The following is a 20,840-nucleotide window of genomic DNA, read 5'->3' as shown; positions in this document are numbered from 1 at the left end:
GTAAATGAAATAAGCCAATCATGGAAACACCAATCCAAAACAACAATTTACAGAGAGAGCATATGCACTTTAGCAATGATCAGCAGGAGCCCAATCTCAAAATCAAGATGACCGCCCAATTGATGTACAAAGCATATGCCAGCACTAACGTTTTGCACCTTTCTAATGACAACACTATCAACTCCCTTTAGGTTTATGAATACTGGCTGGATATCCATTCTTGTACATGAGATGTGTGTGATGTCAAATGAAGGCAGATCATCATTCTACAGCTTCATCACAATTCCCGAAGAATTCAGATTTAGGCGAATCATTTCATGAAATGTGTATCCACTTTGAATTTGGAGCTGAGATCACTGTGCTTGTATTCAACTTTTCCAACATGAAAGCATTTTGCTGTAATGGAAAGAGGGAATATTTTATTGAATGCCGACAAATCCCTATTTCTACTGGAGTTTGGCTACCTTGATTATGCTGTTCTAGCGCTGCAAGAGGGAGTCTTTTACCAACCTGTCTCAGTATGGATAAACCTGCATGGCTGACACTAGAGCGGTAATGTCAGTTTTTTTTTTTTTTTAAAGACTATTACATTATTGAATATTGCACTTATTTACAATAGATTGGTTTTAATTACTACCTAGTTCTGTATACCTACTTAATATCTTCATTTAAAAAAAAAAAAAAAAAATTGTCTATTTAAGTGCTTGGTAACATTTTAACTAACATACATCTGTGGTAAAAATTAATGTTGGATTGTTTAGCTATACTTTTCAATACTGCTACCGTTGAGCCTTTCAATATTTAAAATAAACGATTTGATCACCGATATAAATGGCCCCACATTTTGCATGAAGTCAACCTTAATACCCTACCTAAATTTTTTCAGTAAATGTATTATTTTAAGTGTGGTGCTGTCATAATGACTTAAATCGGAATCTAGATAGACTTATTGGTTATGGTAAACTGTAGTTCATATAGGTCTTAGCATGCTTGCAAATATTACAATATTCATTTTTTCCAAATATAATTTGATTTTTTAATACGTATATATGTTTGATTAGTTGCAATGTTAATGAACATTCAGAAGCACGTGACGTAATCTTGAGAAAGGTGCCTTTTTCAAATAAATGTGATTCAAGAAATTGTGTTACTAGTTGAGGGGGGGGGGGGGGGGGGGGGGGGGGGGGGGGAAGAGGAGTGAAACCTTACTCAAGCAGGAAGGTTCTGGGGAGCTGTGAAGTGGATGAGGTGTTCTTGCGTGGAGATGTGTTGCAGTAGTTCTGTGATGCAAAGTCTTGCATCGAGCCGCAAAGGCAATGCACCGGTTCTGCAGAAAATGCACCACAGAGGAGATGTGTTTGTTCTGCTGAATACAAAGATGGGCTGGCAGAGCCCCTACAGGCCACTTCAAATGGTCCAGGGCTCGGGTGGCAGCACTTGAGGGCTTACAAACAGCAAGACCATGTGCTGGGTTCAAGGTTGTTGGAAGCCTATTCTGTCCACAAAACTTCCGTTCAGGAGGCCAGCCAACTAGTCCATGGAGTCACTCTGGGGTCCTGGGCTTAGAGATGCAAGTCTAGTCTTCCTTACCTAGGCAAGGAGGAGGCTAGGTCAGCATAATAGGGCAGCAGTCCAGCAGTAGCAGTCATTTCAGCATCACCTACAGCCCTTCCTGGCACAATCCACAGGTCCAGACGTGTACTGAAGAGTTTGGTCTAAGGGCCCAATATTTGTATCAGGTGCCCAATTTGAAGTAGAAGCTTCTACAGGAGTCATTCTCCCAGAGGAGTCAGGCACCCCCTTCCTTCCTGGTCCCGGCTTGTCTGGGTCACAAGAGACCGGGATCAATCTATTTGAGAGTGTGATCAGGCAGAGCCTTTGTGATGTGCAAGTGGGATAGGTGACAGCTCCTCCTTATCCTGCAGATAAGTACACACCTGGGATATAGTGCAGCCTGCCTTAGGGCTGGTAAGGCCTGCTAGAGGGGTGACTTGCCCATCTCTTAGGCAGTGCTAGATGGCGTGGCACAGACAGTATTGGTCATTTCTTTTCACCTCACAGGGGCAGTGGCATGGTCCTAGTGAGGTGTCCCAGATGACCCTCTTCAGCCTCCAGGTCATAAGTACCTAGGATAATGCTTACTAGAGACTTACAATAGCGCAGAAGTACTGACTGAACATATTTTTAGGGAAAGAGCACTGGTACTGGGAACCTGGACAGCAGGGACTCCGCACTCTACAAAGCTGCATCAAAAGCCAGGCAAAAGTGTGAGTGAGGGAGTGGGTGTACTGCAACAGAACCCCATTTTCTTACAGAGGAGAACATTCTTAACCAGGTTTCATTTCACCTTGTGAATTGCAACAAAGGGTGAGGCGCATGGATGCAATGGCAGAAGGGCTTCCTTTTAAAGGTAAAGAGACTCCCAGTCTTAAGCTACTAAACACCTAATTTAAGCTGACCTAGGACAGTTTACCTTTCTGCCGCATAGTCTTCTATCCTCTCCCATCTTAAATACATCTATAGGTCTGCTACTGATGTTAATATGCATGGAAATGTCAGGCAGTTGATTAGCCACTTAGTGGGGTCGCACTGAGGTTTTGAATTGAACCTGTTCTTGTCAGTCTCTAACAGTTGCATGTGAAGGGTAAAGATGGCACATAAAGCATACATCTGCAAAACACCATGTAGAAGAGAAATAAGGATTTCTCTAGCAAACATTGCAGAACTGACCCGGGCATGTCTAATCTTCCTTTCCCGATTGATCACTTGCAAGCTGTGAATCTACAGCTGAGCATCAAAGAGGATATATTCAGTACTAGCGTGGGATGTTTCAGAAGCTGCAGATTGCTCCTTCCCTACTCTTCTAGCAAACAGGATCCTAAGAAGGCAGACTTAACTAGAGTCTTTGCCTCATGAGTCATGGCCCCTTCCACTATCAACACTGGAATTAAATAGCACTCCGCACATTTTACCATTATATATGTTATATGAGAGCTGTGGAAACCAGCAATAGAACAGATGGATGTTGCACAAGACAGTTGAATAGGCGAAGTCAAACTCAGTCCTCTTCTGCCTAAAACTCCTTCAGTTTCTTCCTCTGCATTCACATATAATGCATCATCATAGGAAGGAAGTATAGGCTATGAAAATAAGTCCAGTGTTAGTCTCCCCGCCGGGACTTAGACATATTAAAAGAGACAGCCCAAACTTATTTCAATATTCATTTATTTGGGCCTAAAAATAGCAAGAGCAAAAAACGATCTAGAGACTAAGCAGACTATATTTGCAGATAACTGAATAGTCAAGCTAAGGTCCAGCCAAAATCCTACAACAAGTAAGCACCAAAATACTCTGGAGCACAGTGATTATCAGCTATCACCAGTGGACTGATTGTCCCCAATATGCACAAAGTAAAATAAGTTAAGAGTCTCTAGTGCAGGAGTAAACCATTAATCCACAAGCAGAAATCCCAGGTCTAATTTTAAGGCTATCAACAAAGAAAACATTTACATACAATACATCTTAATAGTTAATACAAACCGAGGCCATCTGCAAATTCTGGCATTAGACCAGTCCTCCTGAACGAATAGTTTACCTGTCGGTGTAGTTTTGCAGCTTGAAGATCTTTCTGGATTCACTATGCTGTGCATTATTCCGCGATCTTGTGGTTGGGTCCGGATTCGTAGTCTTTTCTTTGTTTTTTTTGTTTGTTTTTTGTAGCCCAGGTGGGCGGCGACGACCCACCATTTGGTGCACCTCTCGTGACGTCTTCGTGCTTCCTGCGGAAGTCCCACCTTTGGGGCGCCATCTTCGGGTTCTTTTTTCCTTTCCTCTTTTTTTTTTTTTAACCCTAGGAGATTGCTTAATCCTTCTTGTCCATTTTGCTGTACGTTTTCATTTCTTTTGATCTTTTCCATTTTACCCCCTCTTCCTCCAGCCTCATCTTCCTGGCGGAGGTGGGTGGGTTCGCTAGTGAATCCAGAAAGATCTTCAAGCTGCAAAACTACACCGACAGGTAAGAAACTATTCGTTTTGCAGCGTGAATCTTTCTGGATTCACTATGCTGTGCATAGACTTTGTAGCGGTTTTCCTAATTTTGTGGCGGCTGGGTGGTAGATGAGCGTTGGTCGTTGAAAATGTGTTGAAGCACCTTCTGTCCAACCTGTGCTTCCTTGTTCATCTGAATGTCCACGCAGTAGTGTTTCGTGAACGTGTGCACAGATGCCCAAGTTGCCGCGAGACACATGTCCTGGATGGGCGTGTTCGCCAGGAAGGCCACGGTGGCCCCCTTCTTCCTTGTGGAGTGAGCCTGAGGCCCCTCCGCTAGCTCCTGTCCAGCCTGTTTGTGGCAGAATTGAATAGTGAGAGCAATCCACCTAGCGATGGTGCCCTTAGTCACTGGTCTACCCATGAAGCTAGTAGCAAAGGACACAAACAGCTGCTTCGACTTCCTGAGTTCCTTGGTTCTCTCAATGTAGTGCATCACCGCTCTTCTTGCGTCGAGGGTGTGCAGGGCCCTTTCTGCGTTTGAAGTCGGGTTTTGGAAGAAACTTGGTATCTGAATACTCTGATTCATGTGGAACGCCGACACCACCTTGGGCATGAAGTGTGGGTCCGTCCTCAGGACTATTCTGTCCTTGTGAATCTGAATGTAGGGTTCCTGTAGTGTTAGTGCTTGAAGCTCGCTCACCCTGCGTAGTGATCTTATGGCCACCAGAAAGGCCGTTTTCATCGTCAACATCTGCAGTGTGGCCTTGTGAATGGGTTCGAACGGTGTCTTCATGAGCTCCGTCAGAACCACGTTCAGATTCCATGCCGGCGGAGGCAACCTTTTCGGGGGGGCCATCCTTTTGGCTCCTTCCATGAATCTCTTCACCACCTGCGAGGTGAAGAAACTTCCACCCTTTTCACCTCTGGTGTAGGCCACGATCGCCGCTAGGTGTACCCTTAGGGAGCTCGAGCAGAGGTTACTCTTTAGAAGGTGTGTGAGGTACCTCAGTACTGTTGAGTCTCTTGTCATTCTGTTTTGCAGGCCCTTTTTCCTGCACCACACAGTGAATCTCTTCCATTTTGCGCTGTAGCATTTTCGTGTAGTTGGTTTCCTTGCTTCCCGTAGCACTCGCATAGTGCTCGGAGGCAATCTTAGGTGTGCGAACTCTAGGTCTTCAGGAGCCATGCCGCCAGGTTGAGGGTCTCTGGCTCTGGGTGCAGGACCTCTCCGTTATGCATTGAGAGCAGGTCCTTCCTCCTCTCGAACCTGTATGGATTGCCTTGTGCCATTTCTTGAATTTGTGAGAACCATGTCTGCCTTGCCCACTGCGGAGCCACTAGGATCAGCGTCATGTTGCTGGTTCTGCACTTGTCGAGCACTCTGTGCAACAGGGGTATCGGTGGAAAGGCGTAGGCAAATGTCCTCGACCAGCTTATCTATAGGGCATTTCCCTGGGATTGCTGATCTGGTTGCCTGGACGCGAAGCTTTGGCATTTTGCATTTTGGCGTGTTGCAAATAGGTCTATTGTGGGAGTTCCCCATCTCCGGAAGAGTTTCTCCGTTTCCCGGCCATTGAGTTACCACTCGTGCGATGCCGAGGTCTGCCTGCTTAGACAGTCTGCCTCCACATCGTCCTTCCCCAGTAGATCGTTAGCGGACACTGCGAACAAGGGTCCTTGAAGTATGAGCTCATTCCATACTTATTGGTGACCATTCCTGTGTTTACGTTATTATTTGAAGGCCTGATTCTCATCATTACTCAGACAAAAACTGAAGTAAATGCTCACAGCCCAAAACAAAGCAATAATTAATCATAGAAAATGAAGGCAACGGTACAGATGTCAAGCTATGCAGTAAATTATCAAGTGTCAATACTTAAGCTGCAGCACAATGACATTTTTCCTATTGCATTAAAAGAACATTGAATTGTGTTGCCACTTAAATCATGGTACTCAAGAATATCCATAAAAAGCGGCTCACAAAATTGTGTTTGACATTTTTATGCTCGAACCACTCTAGTTTAGGTTTACGCACTTTTTAACTTCCCACTGTAGTTTCTCTTGCACAATTGAATATGTTCTTAAATGGCCTTTCAATAACCTTTTGAGAGCAACTGAAGTATTTTATTTCGCTCATAAATTTTGAATATTGATTACACAACCTTAACACCCGCTTTGCTTTCACTTCCTCATAGTAAGATCGCTTCAGAAAAAAAAAAGAAAAAAATGCATATTTTAGCATTGCCGTGCAGAATGTTGCGTAACCACTCACCCATTCGCATGAGAAAGGAAAAAAAAAATTTTTAAAAAAAGTTTGAAAGCCAACACAGACTTGCTGGTCAGAATTATTTTGACAACACTACAACAGAAGGGCCCATTGTGGTTAGCAAAAACGGAAGAAGCGCATGAGAATTTTAAAAAAGGAACACTATAACAGCAACTACTGAACATTAATTCAAAGCATTAGAAATGGCTTTCTTTAAGCCCCATGAGGATGGCAGTTCTAACTACCTGAGCCAGAAGTTAATACCCTTTTCTAAGCCTCTTTCTGGTGGATACTATCCAACTGAAGATTCTTCACCTTAGAATACGCCCTTCAGGCACCAGACTGGATCCCTAAACGTTTCTCCAGCACTGGTCCTATGTGCCGGTAGGTGGCAAGGACCGGCTTCACTTTGGCTCCATTTCGCCCAGAAGGGACACCGCTGAGCTGCATAGAAGTGCCACCCCTGCATGTTATTAGTTCCCCTTTGCCAGGCGCTCACACACAGAGCATGAACCCATGTTTGTATCCGTGTGCGGATTCGTAATTTGGGACCATTTTTCATGATACAGAGAAGCCACTCCACAAACCAGGGAGGTGGGAGAGGGTGAGGAATCTGAGGTTATATATAGCATCCAGCACAAAAAACACATTACCAAAGACAAGTTCTTGTGCTGAATAATTCCAAACACGTATTCCACACCTTAGAAGAGATGCCAAACAGTAGCTCCCCAGTTGGGATCTGTAGAATGAGCTCAAATCAAAATGTCCTGTTGGACCAAGCATGCATAATGCCCTTCCTGTTGAACCTATAGGTCAAGGCAGTAGTGCTTTGTCAATGTATGCAAACACCCAGAACGCAGCCCGTCAGATGTCAAGGCAGGCACGCCGATGCAGTGGTAGCCTCCATCCTGGAGGAATAGGATCTCAGACCTTCTGGAAGCTGCTTCTGGACCAGTGTGTAGCAGATCTTCATGCAGAGGACTATCCGCCTACAGAGTACTTTTCTGCAGTCTAGCCCTTTTCCCCCCCACAGAGAACCCTCTTGCCATTGCTTAAAACCCCACAAAAATCTGAATGTCCAAACAGTGCTCTTTGATACAATAAATATTGTAGGAGAGTAGGATCTGCACTTATGTTGCCCCCACTTTTTTTCTGATGTATACACTGGTTTCTGGCTATAGTCTGGCTGGGTCTCTGCTAATCAGGGCCCCAGTCTCGGTTTTCTCTAAACGACTTGGTGTGCATATTAGATGCACTAGTGATGGATACTGTGGTACCTTATGAGCCCCTAGTATATGGTACCTTAGGTAACTAGGGCATAGGCACTTCATAGGCCTACAAGGGGCTGAAGCATGTATTATGCCACCCCTGGGAAGCAAACTCAATCCGACACCACAGGCCTGCTACTGCAGCCTGGGTGAGGTAGTGTTAGCACTACTCACGGAGGTATAGGTTCCTATATCTCACCATACACACATATAAACCTATCAGCCACCCCTAAGGCAGACCCCATCAATCCCGAGGACAGGGTGCTTGGTTTACAATGTGAGGGAGTGCCTCTGCATGAGCAGGACCCCTCTGCAGCTGGCAGAGTCTATTCTCTGTGGCTGTTTGTGGATGCGGTTAAACCATATACTCAAGTGCATTATAACCTACCGGTAAATGCTAACTTTGGAATGACTGCATCAAAACATGTCGTGTTTGGTGTCAAACAACTTGGAATCATACCCCCACACCAGTAACTGGTGTGGGAGTATGATCCCACTCTTCCAGAGGAGACGACATGTACCTACTGTGGTAACACGGTAGAAATCTGAAAGAGCCCTGGCATCACAAAATGGATGCCACCAGCACAGACACTGGGCTGCCCTCCTGCTGCTGACTGAAACTCGCAGTGGAGGAGGCCCAACAATAGGCATCCTTTCACAGGGAGGTGTCACCAACTTCCAAACAGGATTTAGTGTATTTGGGCTGGGTGGGTGCACTTCCAGAGTGCTTTGAAGTCCTGCACTGGGGGAGCAGTAGGCTCATATGCCAGTTCAAACCGGTTCAGGGGCTACCTGTCCCTGCTCTGGCGTGAAACTGGACAAAGGGAAGTGGGTGTAACCACCCCCTACCATGACCCTCCCAGAGGAGTGGTCCTAGAGCTAGTCCCTCCCCTATCTTCAGTAGAAGATAGGAAACCTTGCCATTGCAAAGTAGATAACCCTGGACGACGCTCTACAAAGAAGAATCCTGGCCCTTCGACGTTCCACTACCTTTGGTAGACAGAAGAATATCCCTTGGAGTCAAGGAACGACTCCCCTGCTTAGCAGGCACCAGAAACTCTAATCAACGGTCGCAAACTTTCCCGCTCCCACCGGAGTCCGAAGTTCCTGCAGCCCCGGAAGTGGGTTTCCTGACCTCGATGGCCATTGTGAGTCCCCAGCAGAGCTGAGGCGAGTGGACCCCACGAGTGACGAGGAACAGCAATACCCGGGTACCGTGCCCTATTGTCGAGTGCAACCCCTTCACAACGTTCTACGAACTTCTGCATTGGACCATTTGTGGCCCAAGCCTCCAGCAGGTTTTGCAGTGAAAATCAGAGGCCTACCCTGTCCCAAGTGACCGTGGGCTCCTGTGAAGCATTTCCTCAAGAGGTGTCTTCGTGATCCCTTGCCCGTTGGCTTGTGGGTCCCCCCGAAGACTTTATCAATTCAAAGGGCTCCCCTGGTTGCTCCAGGCCTGCCCTCCCTCTCCCTCGCTGGGCGAGTCACTCAGACCTTGCTGGTCTGCAACGCTGACTTTCTTCAATTTCCACGAGACTTGCTGTTGCCACGGCTTGTTGGCTCCAATCCGGTTGCCAACACCTCAGTAAGCTGCAGATGCCGTGGGACACTCCGAATCCAGCTGCTGGTCATTATCGATCCTTCCTGGACCTCGTGAGCGAAGAGTCAAAACACCCTTGATCACCTGAAATCACCAGACTTCCGTGGGCAACCAGCTTCCTGGCCCCCGGTCACTGGCAAGTGACTGAACACTGTCCCTTCAATTTTCAGGTCATCTGCATCTCGAATCCACCCTTGGATTCCACCGGACACTTCTTCAGTCGACGCAAGCAGGAAATCTTCTTTGGTCTCCATTAAAACAGCGACGGGACCCGACACCAAAACACACCGATGCACCCGGCTTCCCTGGGTGAGGTAACTCGTGCACTCCGGTGCCCTAGTGTGTGTTGGCCCTCGAAATACTTACCTTGTAAGTGGTTTGCTTGTAGACTTCCTCGAAGTACCCTAAAACTTTTTTAAAAAATCAAACCGCGACTTGCTCCATTGTCATCAATAGGGAACCCGCGGCTGTGTTCACACACTGCATGCGTCTCCCGTAGGTCTGTTACCTGCTTTTACTGCATTAGTGAAGCCCCAGCGATTCTACAGGCCCTAGGCCTTGTCATTCTGCAAGTCGACTTTTCTAAACCTCTTTAGTATATAGTCTGGTACGCCCCTAGGGCCCCAGCCATATTTGTGCTCAACTTATTGTGAAACGTTGATATTTGAATGTGTTCCTGACTTCTAATCTCAAAGAGATTAGTAGAGTTTGTATAGAAATAAATACATATATATTGGATATACCTGTGTGGTGTCCTTTCAATTGGTAATTCAAGAGATTATAAGGTAAAACAAGCTGCTTTACATTACTCAGACTTCGCCTGAAGGCTGCTCTCTACAGCTACCACAAGGATAGCTTTCTTTAAAAGGTTGTCTTAAACCTATCTACCATAAGAGTCGAATTGGACTGGTGCAAGGTGGCCACTATAACTAGTGACCAGCATATGCCAGGCCAACTTCTCACAAATATAAAACCTGAAAGCCCATTTTGGGGTACAACAGATGGAGCCTCTGCCCCTCTTTAGAACCGTAAGGAGTGGCAAAGGAAGCTGCCAGTGTGGTGGATTGTTCAATTTGGATAGGAGTTATGACTTAAAGCAAGAAACCAACGGAGTTCAGTACCAGTCCGTCTAGGAAGGTGGTGCTAGGCGGTAGTACCCACAGCACCTGAACCTCACTCACACTGTGCCTGAGGTTCTCTCATAGAACAAGCTAAAGTAATCGCAATGAGGGAGACAGTTTTTAAAGTCAGGAAATGCAGCGAGCAGCTATGAATAAGCTCAAAGGGCAAACACATTAATGTTTTCAAATAAAGATCCCACTGCAGCATCATAAATGGTCTTGGAGGAAACATACCAAACCTTTTATAAACCTCATCAGAACTGTTGATTTCAAGGAAGGCTGGTTTGGCAAATGTAGAAAGGCCCGATCAATAACTTAACAGCACCAACTACAGGGCCTTGCGGGAAAAGACAAAATGAACAAAATAACAGACAGCTTAGACTGTAAAGGGTACATCTTTTGTATACCATGCTTAAATCAACAAGGATGAAGGAGGCTAAGAGATCAAGAAGCCTTAGACTTGTTTTTATCAAGATCGGGGGCTGAAGGATGAATAATTGGGGCCAACGCCCAAATGTCCTGGACGTCTTGCAGATGAGGAAAGTCACTGAATTGCTCTGTATCCAAGATAGCTGAAAGAATGGCAGCCTCGGCGAGGAGTCCGGTGCAACTTCAGCTCGTTGATTGTGAACTCCACGAAGTGAGGAGCTTCGCAGTCTTCTGGAGATGGTCTCTACTAACTGTGCTAAGCCCACCTTAAACAGGCAGTCATCGAGGTAGGGGAAAACGGTTATCCCTGAAGACTGGCATCGACCACTGCCATAACTTTCATGAACAGGACGCTGGTGAGGCCAAATGGCTGCACAGCAAATTTAAAATGCCTCTGGTCAACCTTGAACTGCAAGTAGCCTCTGTGGGATTCTGGGGTGGTACATGAAAGCAGTTCTGCAGGTCCAAAGTCACCATCCAGTGCCTGGATCCAGGGCAGACCGAACTTGGGCCAGCGTGAGCATCTTAATTCTGTCCCACTGCAAAAAATGCATTCAGAGGGCAAAGATCTAAAATAGGACAGAGGCATCGGTCCTTCAGCATGAGGAAATAGCAGGAGTTAGTGCCAGTCCCCATCTCTAGGACCCTCTCCATGGCTCCTTTGGCCAAGAGTCTGCACTTAGCAGAGAAAGTTAGACAGGTGCTCCTCCGAAAGATGTTCTGATGTGGGTGGATGATGCAGCAGTGTCAAAAAGAAGCTGCAGAGCACAGCCTCTTTGAACGATCTAAAGGCACCACCTCCTTGTAGGAAATGTCCGCTTCAGCTTCCCAAACGATGGTTGAGTGCCACAAAGCAGTTTCGAGGCTGTAACCGTAGGAGCTGGTGACTCAGAAGTTCATTGCCACTGGTGGCCTGAATGTGGTCTGCTTGATCCGTCCCCAGCTCCAAAAGGACTGGGATGTTTGTTAAAGGGGTGGTGGACCATGGCGATTTGCCAGCCTTTCACAGTAACCTCAAAATGAGCTACACTGTTTATACTGTCTTGCAACCGTAGAAAGGTCTAGGGAACGCACAATGGTCTGGCTTTCTTTAAAGTGTTAACATACTGCCGTCTCATCCCAAAAAACAAGAGCCATCAAATGGTATTTCCACCAGAGAGGCTTGCACGTCGCCAAAGAAGCCTGTCTAATTCATTCAAGTGTGCTGGTGAAGCACCACCCTCGTGTCAACTGTTCTGCCCAATCAGTGTGGGGCCAGAGTGGATTTTGGCCCTGAACTGAAGTTGGCTCTGGCATCCGAACCGACATCTTCAGGAGGCACAAATGGCAGACCCGGCAGCAGTATGCAGACTAAAGGCCTCCGCAGATCCAAGGGGTAACTGAAATGTTATCAAGGCATAATACGGTAGCACAAGTTTGGACTCAGTAACTAGCATGTGCAGCAGTTAACAGTGCCAGAGGGAGAATATGTTTATGAGGAGGCCTACCACCAGGCTATTTGGGCAGGTGGTTCAGTCCTGAGGTGCGCAAGGGTACAATTGGTTGCGTTACAGTAATAGGCAGAGTTTCAGTGCTTCAAAGGAGTGGACAGTTGTAACTGATCCATCATTTTCCTTAGGCAGACCTGCAAACCTCTCTGGGGTTAGTAACCTTTTTGAGAATTTATAGGCTTGAATGGGAGTGGCAGAGTATAGTTTTAAATTTGGAGCAATGGTCGCTGTGCACAATTATTTTCAGCCAGAGATCACAGAGGGACGCGAGTCCGAAATTGCAGGGGGCCTTGGAAGGAAAAGGGATTTCTGATTTCATGGCTGCACAGTCGGATATAGGAAGGAGTTTGACAGCTGGGAAGGGAAGGCGGGGGGAGGCAGGGCTTGGCCGAGGCCACCGGGAGAATGTCAGTGAAATCCTCATTAAAAGGCAGCAGGGGCTCTACAGAGCTCACCCCCGGCTGAAGCACCTCTGTCAGGACATTGGTCTTGATCTCAATGGCAAGTAATTACAGGTCCAGAGACTGAGCTGGCCTGTGCATCATGGTCGCAAAAGACTCCCCTTTCTCCACAGCAGCGCCTAGAGGAGAAATATTGCTAGTGTCTGGAGAGGTGTCCAGACCACTGGCATCACCCAGCTCCTAAGTTTTCCTCCTGATAGGAGTAGTTGTCCTCCAGGAGGCTGTAACCCTCTACGTTATCCCCTTCTACAGGAAAGGGGGGGGGGGGGGGTCTGTCCAAGGGCGGAAAGTCTGGGGTTGGGCAAGTTCTTGCCATCCTGGTGTTGAGGCGGCGTGGTCTCGGAGTTGGAGGAAAATAGGTACCTCTTTGAGCGCTGCAGGTTGGACCAGGAAACGTAGAGGCACTGGCTGATGACAAGGGTGAACATGTCAACAGTAACCCAGTGAGGGGAGTCATCAGCTCCTTGGGGCACGAAGGCATGCGAGAGCCATGCACCCCACATTGGTCTGCGATATCCCGCACATGGCTTAGACCCCGTGGGTTGTGCGGGAGTGATGTTCCTAGCACACTGGGAGCAAAGCTCGAAAACAATTGACAAAAATTTTTTTTTTTTTTTTTTAAATCGGAAAAAGTGGTCAAAAATTATTGAAGTAGCTCTCCAGATACGTGATGTTGGGCAGAAAGAAAGGAACTGATGTCAGCGCATCTGGTTGGTGCCTATAAAAGGTACCGCATATGTCCCTTCCAATGCAAACGGAGGAAAGAAGATATATGCCACTTGCCAGCATGCATAGGTCCTGCTGAAGATTTTCCAGCTCCAGTCTGGCACCTAGGAAATTTTCTAAGATGAGGAATCTCGATCAGAAAAGGATACACCAGAAGGTGGAAAGAATAAAGTAGATGAAGTGGATATGGTGGAAGGGGAGTAAGGAGATGAGGGATTATTAAATTGCCTCACATGGGTATTACAAAAAGGTTTGGTGGCATCGACTAAGGCGCACATCTTAAAAGGAGAATATGAATGAACTTTCAAATTACTATGCAAGGAGGTACGGACCAGGCAGGGTTCACAAGGGGAGGAGTTTGAGCGGAGACTGAGGCCTAAGGTTCCAGTCACTATAAAAAAAACGGACAGTGAAGTTTTTAACTTATGCCAGTGTTTATGAAAAATTCCCAGAATGCTGTGTGGTCTTTCAAATATACTACTGTAGTTCAAAAGGTCCAGCTAACGTTTCGGGGGGGGGGGGGGGGGGGGTCTGAGATTTAAAAAGGAATGGTAGATTTCTGGCCCCACATCTTCATTCAATTGCTTTCTCTCCAATGTAGGATTAGGCCCATTTTTGGTGGCGAAAGAGCAGGATAGGACCCTGCTAAGGGTAGGCTGGCACATTTATTTGAGCTTCTGCTTGGATGCTGGTATTTTTGCAGTTTATATGGTTTTATTTACAAGTTATGTTGATATTATACATTAAAAGCAAAATTAAACTCATCTACAAGGCTAGACAAGATAAAACTCAACGTCTTACAAAATTAAATATTAACACATTAATAAAGTGTACACAAATAAGCAAAATTAAAATTTTAAAATGTTCTGCAAGTCTGAATAAAATTGAAATTGGAGGCTAAAAATGAAGTTATATTTGGACCGGATTTGTGCAAATAGTGCAAACAGAGTACAGTATGGACGATGGGTGGCCAAATGAATTTAGCTTCAACATTCTTTACAATTTTAATTTTTAATTTGTTTGTGAATTTAAAAAAAATATATTTTATGTATTAGTTTGATGAATGCCTTTCTGTATTTGTGTACTGTTTTGCAGTTCAAATCGAAATTGCTTAATCACACACCCACGGATTCAAATGACTCATTGGGGGTCTCCGGAGTCCAGTAGTGGCTCAGTGGGGGTCCACCAATTCCAGTAATGGCTCAGTGAGGGTCCCCCGAGTCCAGTAATGGCTCAGTGAGGGTCCCCCGAGTCCAGTAATGGCTCAGTGAGGGTCCCCCGAGTCCAGTAATGGCTCAGTGAGGTTCCCAGAATTACAGCAATTATCAAGTGGGTGTCCACAGAAGTCAAACGGTTAACAATTACTGCTGCAGGGGATGGGCAAACAAAGGGGGACATGGTGGGAAAAGAAAAGCCCTTGATAATGAAGCAAGCAGATAACTAAGCAACAAAGCCAATCAATTGTAAGCAGTGGGAGGGTTGCAATCCCCCTTAGGTTCATGGTAGGCCCACAATAGGCTTTCTGCAACCAGTCAGCTGCATTGTATGGTACACTCGACCTAAAAAACCTCAACACTTTGCTGAGTGTAAAATGTACAAGTAGAAGATCACACACATCCTCGCAGAGAAGCCACGATAAGACTTGCAGCTTTCCTTCCCCGTTTTGTCTGTTTCAAAGTGAAACCTCGCTTTAAACATAACTTCAAAGTAGGCCTGCGGGTGCCTGACTGGAAATCACACTGGATTAGGCACTTTGCCTAGTTAGGAATAATCAGTGTGTTGGCCAAGTGTTCCAAGATGTGGTGTGTGTGGTGGGTGTGGGGTAGTGTGGTGGTGTGTGTGTATGACACTAGTTCTCCCTCTTGAAGACATTTCATCAAAAACAATGCTCTCATACTCCCCTCTCATACTCCTAACCCACTGCAGTCAATACAACTTGGCAACTGGTTAAAGGATGTAACTATCTGCAAGTACCTTAATTTTGGAGCAATGTTTCATTTTGTCCTCCTGAGGGATCGTGTTGGTTACTACTACAGCTTCAAACGCAGCATTGTTGATTCGGGAAATGGCAGGACCAGAAAAAATACCATGTGTTAGAATTGCATAGACTTTAACTGCACCGGCGGACAGGAGCCTGGAAAAAGCAGAAGGCGTTAATACATAACGAAGTATACCTTTGCAGAATATTGCAAACAAAGATCAAAACGCATTCATCTTTAACAAATCGCTTTTAATAACCTTCGTGCAAATGTTTGCTCAACTCAACTTCTGCAGCTACAGTGTGAGGCTTTGTTGCACCACAAAATTCCGAAAGGGCACGAGGCATTACCAGGACACCTGAATGCATTTCAACAGCACTAGTACCAGTTAGAGTAGTGGTTTAAAAACTCACAGAAAAGGGGAGGGGAAGAGATCTGGCAAGGACATTAACATATCGAGCACCCTACCAAAAACCTTAACACGAGGAACTAAAACAAACTGTTGAACCTATTTTTCTTAAATGTTGCTTACCTGTTCTACTGAAGAAATCTGTAGTCTTAGGCCCAATATACGTCCAATAATAATGCACAACATGCAAGTACTGTGACTGAGTTGCACCCAGTCCAGTCTTGGCCTCACCCTTCACATCCATACTTCGTGTCTACCACTGAAGCGCTATTCCAAGCAGGTAAGAATCGAGAAGATGGAAAAGTACGCAATTAGATGGCGCAGGCCTGTAAGTAGGCAGCTAGGTGCGCTCTTAATTCATTAATGGCCCACTAAGTGGAACTCTTCTTATTCAGGGAGTGGCATATTCAAAGTCGCGCGAGGACACGCCGATGGATACCACACAGATCAGTGGCACTTGTCTATGGAAAATAAAATGACAAAGGAAAACCTGGCGCTGAGGAAGTTGACATTTTGGAATTCACAAGTGACACACCTCCCTTGGGGGAGGAGCATTGAGACATGCAAACAGCTAGTCCACAGATGCTGAATGCACCGGAGGTTTACCAGGATGGAGCAGGCCCATCTCAGGAGACAGCGCTGCAGTGATTTACTAAAGTATTATCTCAACAGATATTGCAACTTGGGAGTTGCTCTTCTGTCCAGAGAGGTGATCCACAGGAATAATCCAAGCTGGGCCGGCTACGTGCTCTGAAGACACTACTTCGAAATGAGTCCAGTGAAAAAAGGCTTTCCCTTACAAATAGTGCATGCTCTGTTAAAAGTCAAATGTTCCAATTAAAACAATAGCAATTTAAAATATAGATCACCAGTATAATTTGAAAAGGGTAACCGGGTTCCAAATATATACATTTAAGCAAAATGGTATGGACAAGGCTTGGATTCAACAGTGCCTGGAGCTGCCGTGCAATGTCATTTAGGACCATGTATATGCAAGCACAATCGCAAGAATTTGTTTAAAAATAATATTTAAAAAAATAGAATGAAAAATCTTGTAAATAGTTTCTGTAATCCTACATAAATTCACGATTCAACCTGAATTTGTCCATGCCAAGTAACGAATGACAGTGCTGTTATCAGAATATTTTTTTTTATCCCCTTCAAAGCCCAACAAATTTACTGCCACTTTCTCGTAGATGGGGAAAATTAAGTGCTTCCTGCTCACGTGCAGTACTACTAAAATATCCACGACAGTTTCAGAAGGATATAATCAAGTTACCTACTTGTGACCATAGTTTAGTAGCCCAGACTACTCTGGAGTCACATGTTCTGCATTATTCTGCCATCTATTGGTTGGGTCTGGAAAAGCATATTGTGTGAAAATGTGGCTCAAGCATAGGAAGAATCCGCCTGAGAACGCAGACCATGAGCCCCGGATACCTCACGAATAACTATTTCCTCCACCCCCCCCCCCCACACACACACACTGGGTCACATGCATACACATATATACTCGGGTTAACTTTTATCAACCTTCTGATGGGAATACAATATTACATAACGAACCTAGAAAAGGAGCCAGTATTCTAGAAACTAAAAGCCACAAACTCGCATTATGACGCACTAAAAAAATTAATAGCGCTTGTACGTAATGCTAGACTCTCACCGCCTTCCGGTGGACTAGTTACCTCAAAGAGAAGCTGTTTCATGCACGACACAGACCCATCTGCAGTAGTGGTGGGTACACCTACCAAGGTTGCAGTGTTAGCAAGCTCACATCTCCGTCCCAGTGTGATACTGAATAATGGACAAATCTGGCATTGGAAGAAATCGAGCACAGTAACTCATACTTTGTGACCTACAGATTAAAATGTCCCTGCGGTTCGATTCACATTGGTTTAACTACCACAAAGGTGAAGACGAGGATGCAGGAATAGATCAGTTCTCTTAAAGAGGGGAAATCGACAACAAGATGAACCCAGCACCAAGTAGAAGGCATGGCCCAAAGGATTTTGAATGAACTTTTTTGAAACGTTTGGAACAAAAGCGTGGAGAGCAGAGAAGGTTTTAAAAGAAAAAGAAGCCGCAGGATCTTTTCTTAAATATAGGAGACTGGGGTTAACAATCTGATGGAGAGGAACAAGATAGGCAGGTAAGGCAAGGATCTATGGACCTATCCATCTCTAGGTTGGAACTTTTCGGGTGCAACTCCACTTGACCATTTTTGTAGGGGTCTTATGTGCTATGTCTCCCACGTTCCGGTTTTCTCCATCATAACTTTCGTCTCTTTTCCATCAAAATCATCCCCTCCCCCAAGTTCACTCCCAGTTAACGATCCTGCATGCTATTTGGCTCCCTTATCATTTTTTTGCTACTTTTAACTTTTGGCTTCATTAAATGTAGGCTGCAAAATGGCATGTACATGTCCAACGACCACCTTAGTTTCAGCATTTCTTCAAGATGTTGCCGTAGTGTTGCTGTGCACCAGTGTTCCCGTGCACCAGTGTTCCCAAGAGAATATTATCTGACACCGGGGACAAAGTTTTTCCTCCCGCGACTCACTGGTTTAATGCGTTTGCATACTGGCGTGATCTGCCGGTACCGCAGGGGACAGTATTCTTTTGGTATTTTAAGGGGGGGGGGGGGGGGGGGAGGGAGGGATTGGGGGGCTAGCGAGCTTTTGGGACGTGTAAAGTGTAGAGAACAGCCAGTCTTTTTATGGTAGTATGTTTTGAGATCGCTTTGTCCCGTTCATAGTGCTTCCACCAGTTTCTTAGGGACTTTTGACTGATTGTCAACTGCTCGAGTCCCGATATTTATGTCCAACTTGAATTGATAAAACTAGGGGTCATATCGGTGACCTCATTGTTTGAGTAACCTCAGTTTGATTGACAGGCAGAGTGATGGTCAGTTTTTCTCCATGTTCGTGAAACATGCCTACAGTTTGATAGCATGCCACTTCGAGCTACTAGTCTTAATGTCATGTCGCAGAAAGACTAGGCATCTCATTAATTCATGTGAGGTAGCTCTAGATTGTAATGAGTTTAATATTTTGCATTTCATATATTTTTAGATGGTTGATTTAGGTCCATTAAGTTAAAACTACGGACCACTTGTATGCCTTCGCCTGGTGCAATGTGGTAAATAGAAGCACATACTAACATTTGTCTCAGGAAGATGCTTTCTCAAACAGTGTATGTTGTGTCGGACTACCTTCTGCTTGTTTGCGCCTCCTTTTTCCTTGTAGGTACTGTGGAGAGACAGTTTGGTCTTCTAGCCCTGATCAAGTTGCCAAAAATATTCCGGCAATGAAACATTGGTTGTTTATCATACTATCGTCTGGGCATTTACATTTTTTTTTTTTTATTTTTTTATTTTTTTTTAAATCATGTGCTGAGGGCCTACAGATTAAAAAAATTTCGCCATTCGGGCTAATTTTTAAGGTTTACATAGAGAGTGAGGCATGAGCTCTTTTTAGGGGGATGGGGGCAGGGGGTCTCACGCTCATTTGAACAGGAGACAAGTGCAGAAGCTTTTCTAATTTAAATGACACTACGCTTGCCTACCACAGATCGATTTAGGTCAGGCAGATTCTCCAGCACAAATAGGAAAATGCTGATGATAAAGTGAGCCAGTTGGTAGCACAATCCAACAGGCTCCTGGTGGTTTTTCCCATGAGATACTTCCTATTTTTTTTTTTTCATTCCAAACTTGTTTGTAGGGATCTTGGTTAGACACCAAGCCTATTTTACTACTTGTACACACACCCCTAGTGACAACATCGCAAAGTAAAGCAGTGGCTGGGCCCTTATCTTTGAAAGTTTTTAAAAGGACGAAAAAACAGTAGGCTGTTTCAATGGGTATAGGAGAATGGGGGCATTTTTTTTTTGTTACAGTTGAGTGGAGGGCGCTGCCCCTCATGTCCCTCTTTACCTCCCCCTTTTTATGTTCAAGTTGAAACTGCTTGATCAATATCTCAAAATCCTAAAGTATCTTATCTAAATGTATGGTCTGCCCACAAAACAGACCCTTTAAATAACCTCAGTTAGTGTCTCTGAAAATGTTATAGGAAGAGTAGAAGCAGCAGGAGGCAGCAGCACATTCAATGATTAAGAGGCAATAAGTCAATAGCAGGAGTACAGAGAACCAAGCACTCATCTAATTGTAGATTCACTAATGCGGATAGAAATCCATCTGTTATTGTTTTCTTTGCAAGTTCTGTTCAGAAAGACCATTCCATTAGCAAGTCTGTTTACACATTTACTATAGAAGCCCCCATTCTCGAGCTAGAAAAACAAACCGATATCTTGCCCACATTCTGAATAGCAATGTGTGGATTCCTCCAGATTCCTTGTGCTTCTTTTCAAATCTCAATAAGCTTCCCTCAGTGGAGACCCAGATCAAAGATTAAGGTCCAGAATCTCTGCAGGTGAAGACATCCAGACACTCAGGCGAAATTATCCGCCTAGAACCTCTGAAAAAACCAAAGGAAATGATGGACGGAGTGTTGAACATTGCAAGCACTCACCCCCAGTCAACTGATCTGGGTTTAATCCATCACCGCTCTTTAGCCCACTCTGCCACCCCAGTTCAGACAGGGCCATATGCAAATCAGTCTGACCCTGTGCCTCATGGGAACAGTCCAGCCCGAACTGCCAAGCCATGTCTTCCCTGGACCGGAAACAAGCATCCTAGGACCGCTTTCTGGCATTTCAGCCGTTTTCAGCAAGGATGCTTGTTTCCGGTCCAGGGAAGACATGCCTTGGCAGTTCGGGCTGGACTGTTCCCATGAGGCACAGGGTCTGACTGATTTGCATATGGCCATGTCTGAACTGGAGTGGTGGAGTGAGCTAAATAATGAGGATGGATTAAACCAAGATCAGTTGACTGGGGGGTGAGTGTTTGATTTGCTCAAACGCTCCGTCCATCATTCCCTTTGGTATCGCCTAGAACCTCTGAAAGGCAGTTCAAGTCAGAAGGCTGTTGTCCACCTCACACAATCATCCATTTCAAAATTACAGGAAGGCCTCATGCAATGTATGGGAGAAAAGAAACCCTTCAGTCACCCTGATTTGGATGTTGAATGCCCCAAACCGTATTT

General features: G+C 45.3%; 1 protein-coding gene across 1 annotated transcript in view; it reads right to left on the bottom strand.

Moving 5' to 3' along the window:
* The window catches only part of PRPS2 (phosphoribosyl pyrophosphate synthetase 2), a 180,586-nt gene that overhangs the window by 28,569 nt on the left and 131,177 nt on the right, over positions 1-20,840 (bottom strand). Inside the window, exon 6 of the mRNA XM_085622532.1 lies at positions 15,326-15,485. Coding sequence (XP_085478658.1) covers positions 15,326-15,485 — 160 coding nt within the window. The remainder of the gene's footprint in view (positions 1-15,325; positions 15,486-20,840) is intronic.

This window comes from Triturus cristatus, chromosome 8 (assembly GCF_964204655.1).
Source record: "Triturus cristatus chromosome 8, aTriCri1.1, whole genome shotgun sequence".
Lineage (NCBI taxonomy): Eukaryota > Metazoa > Chordata > Amphibia > Caudata > Salamandridae > Triturus > Triturus cristatus.
The sequence above is the reverse complement of the archived record's forward strand: the minus strand, read 5'-3'. Positions and strand labels throughout refer to the sequence as shown.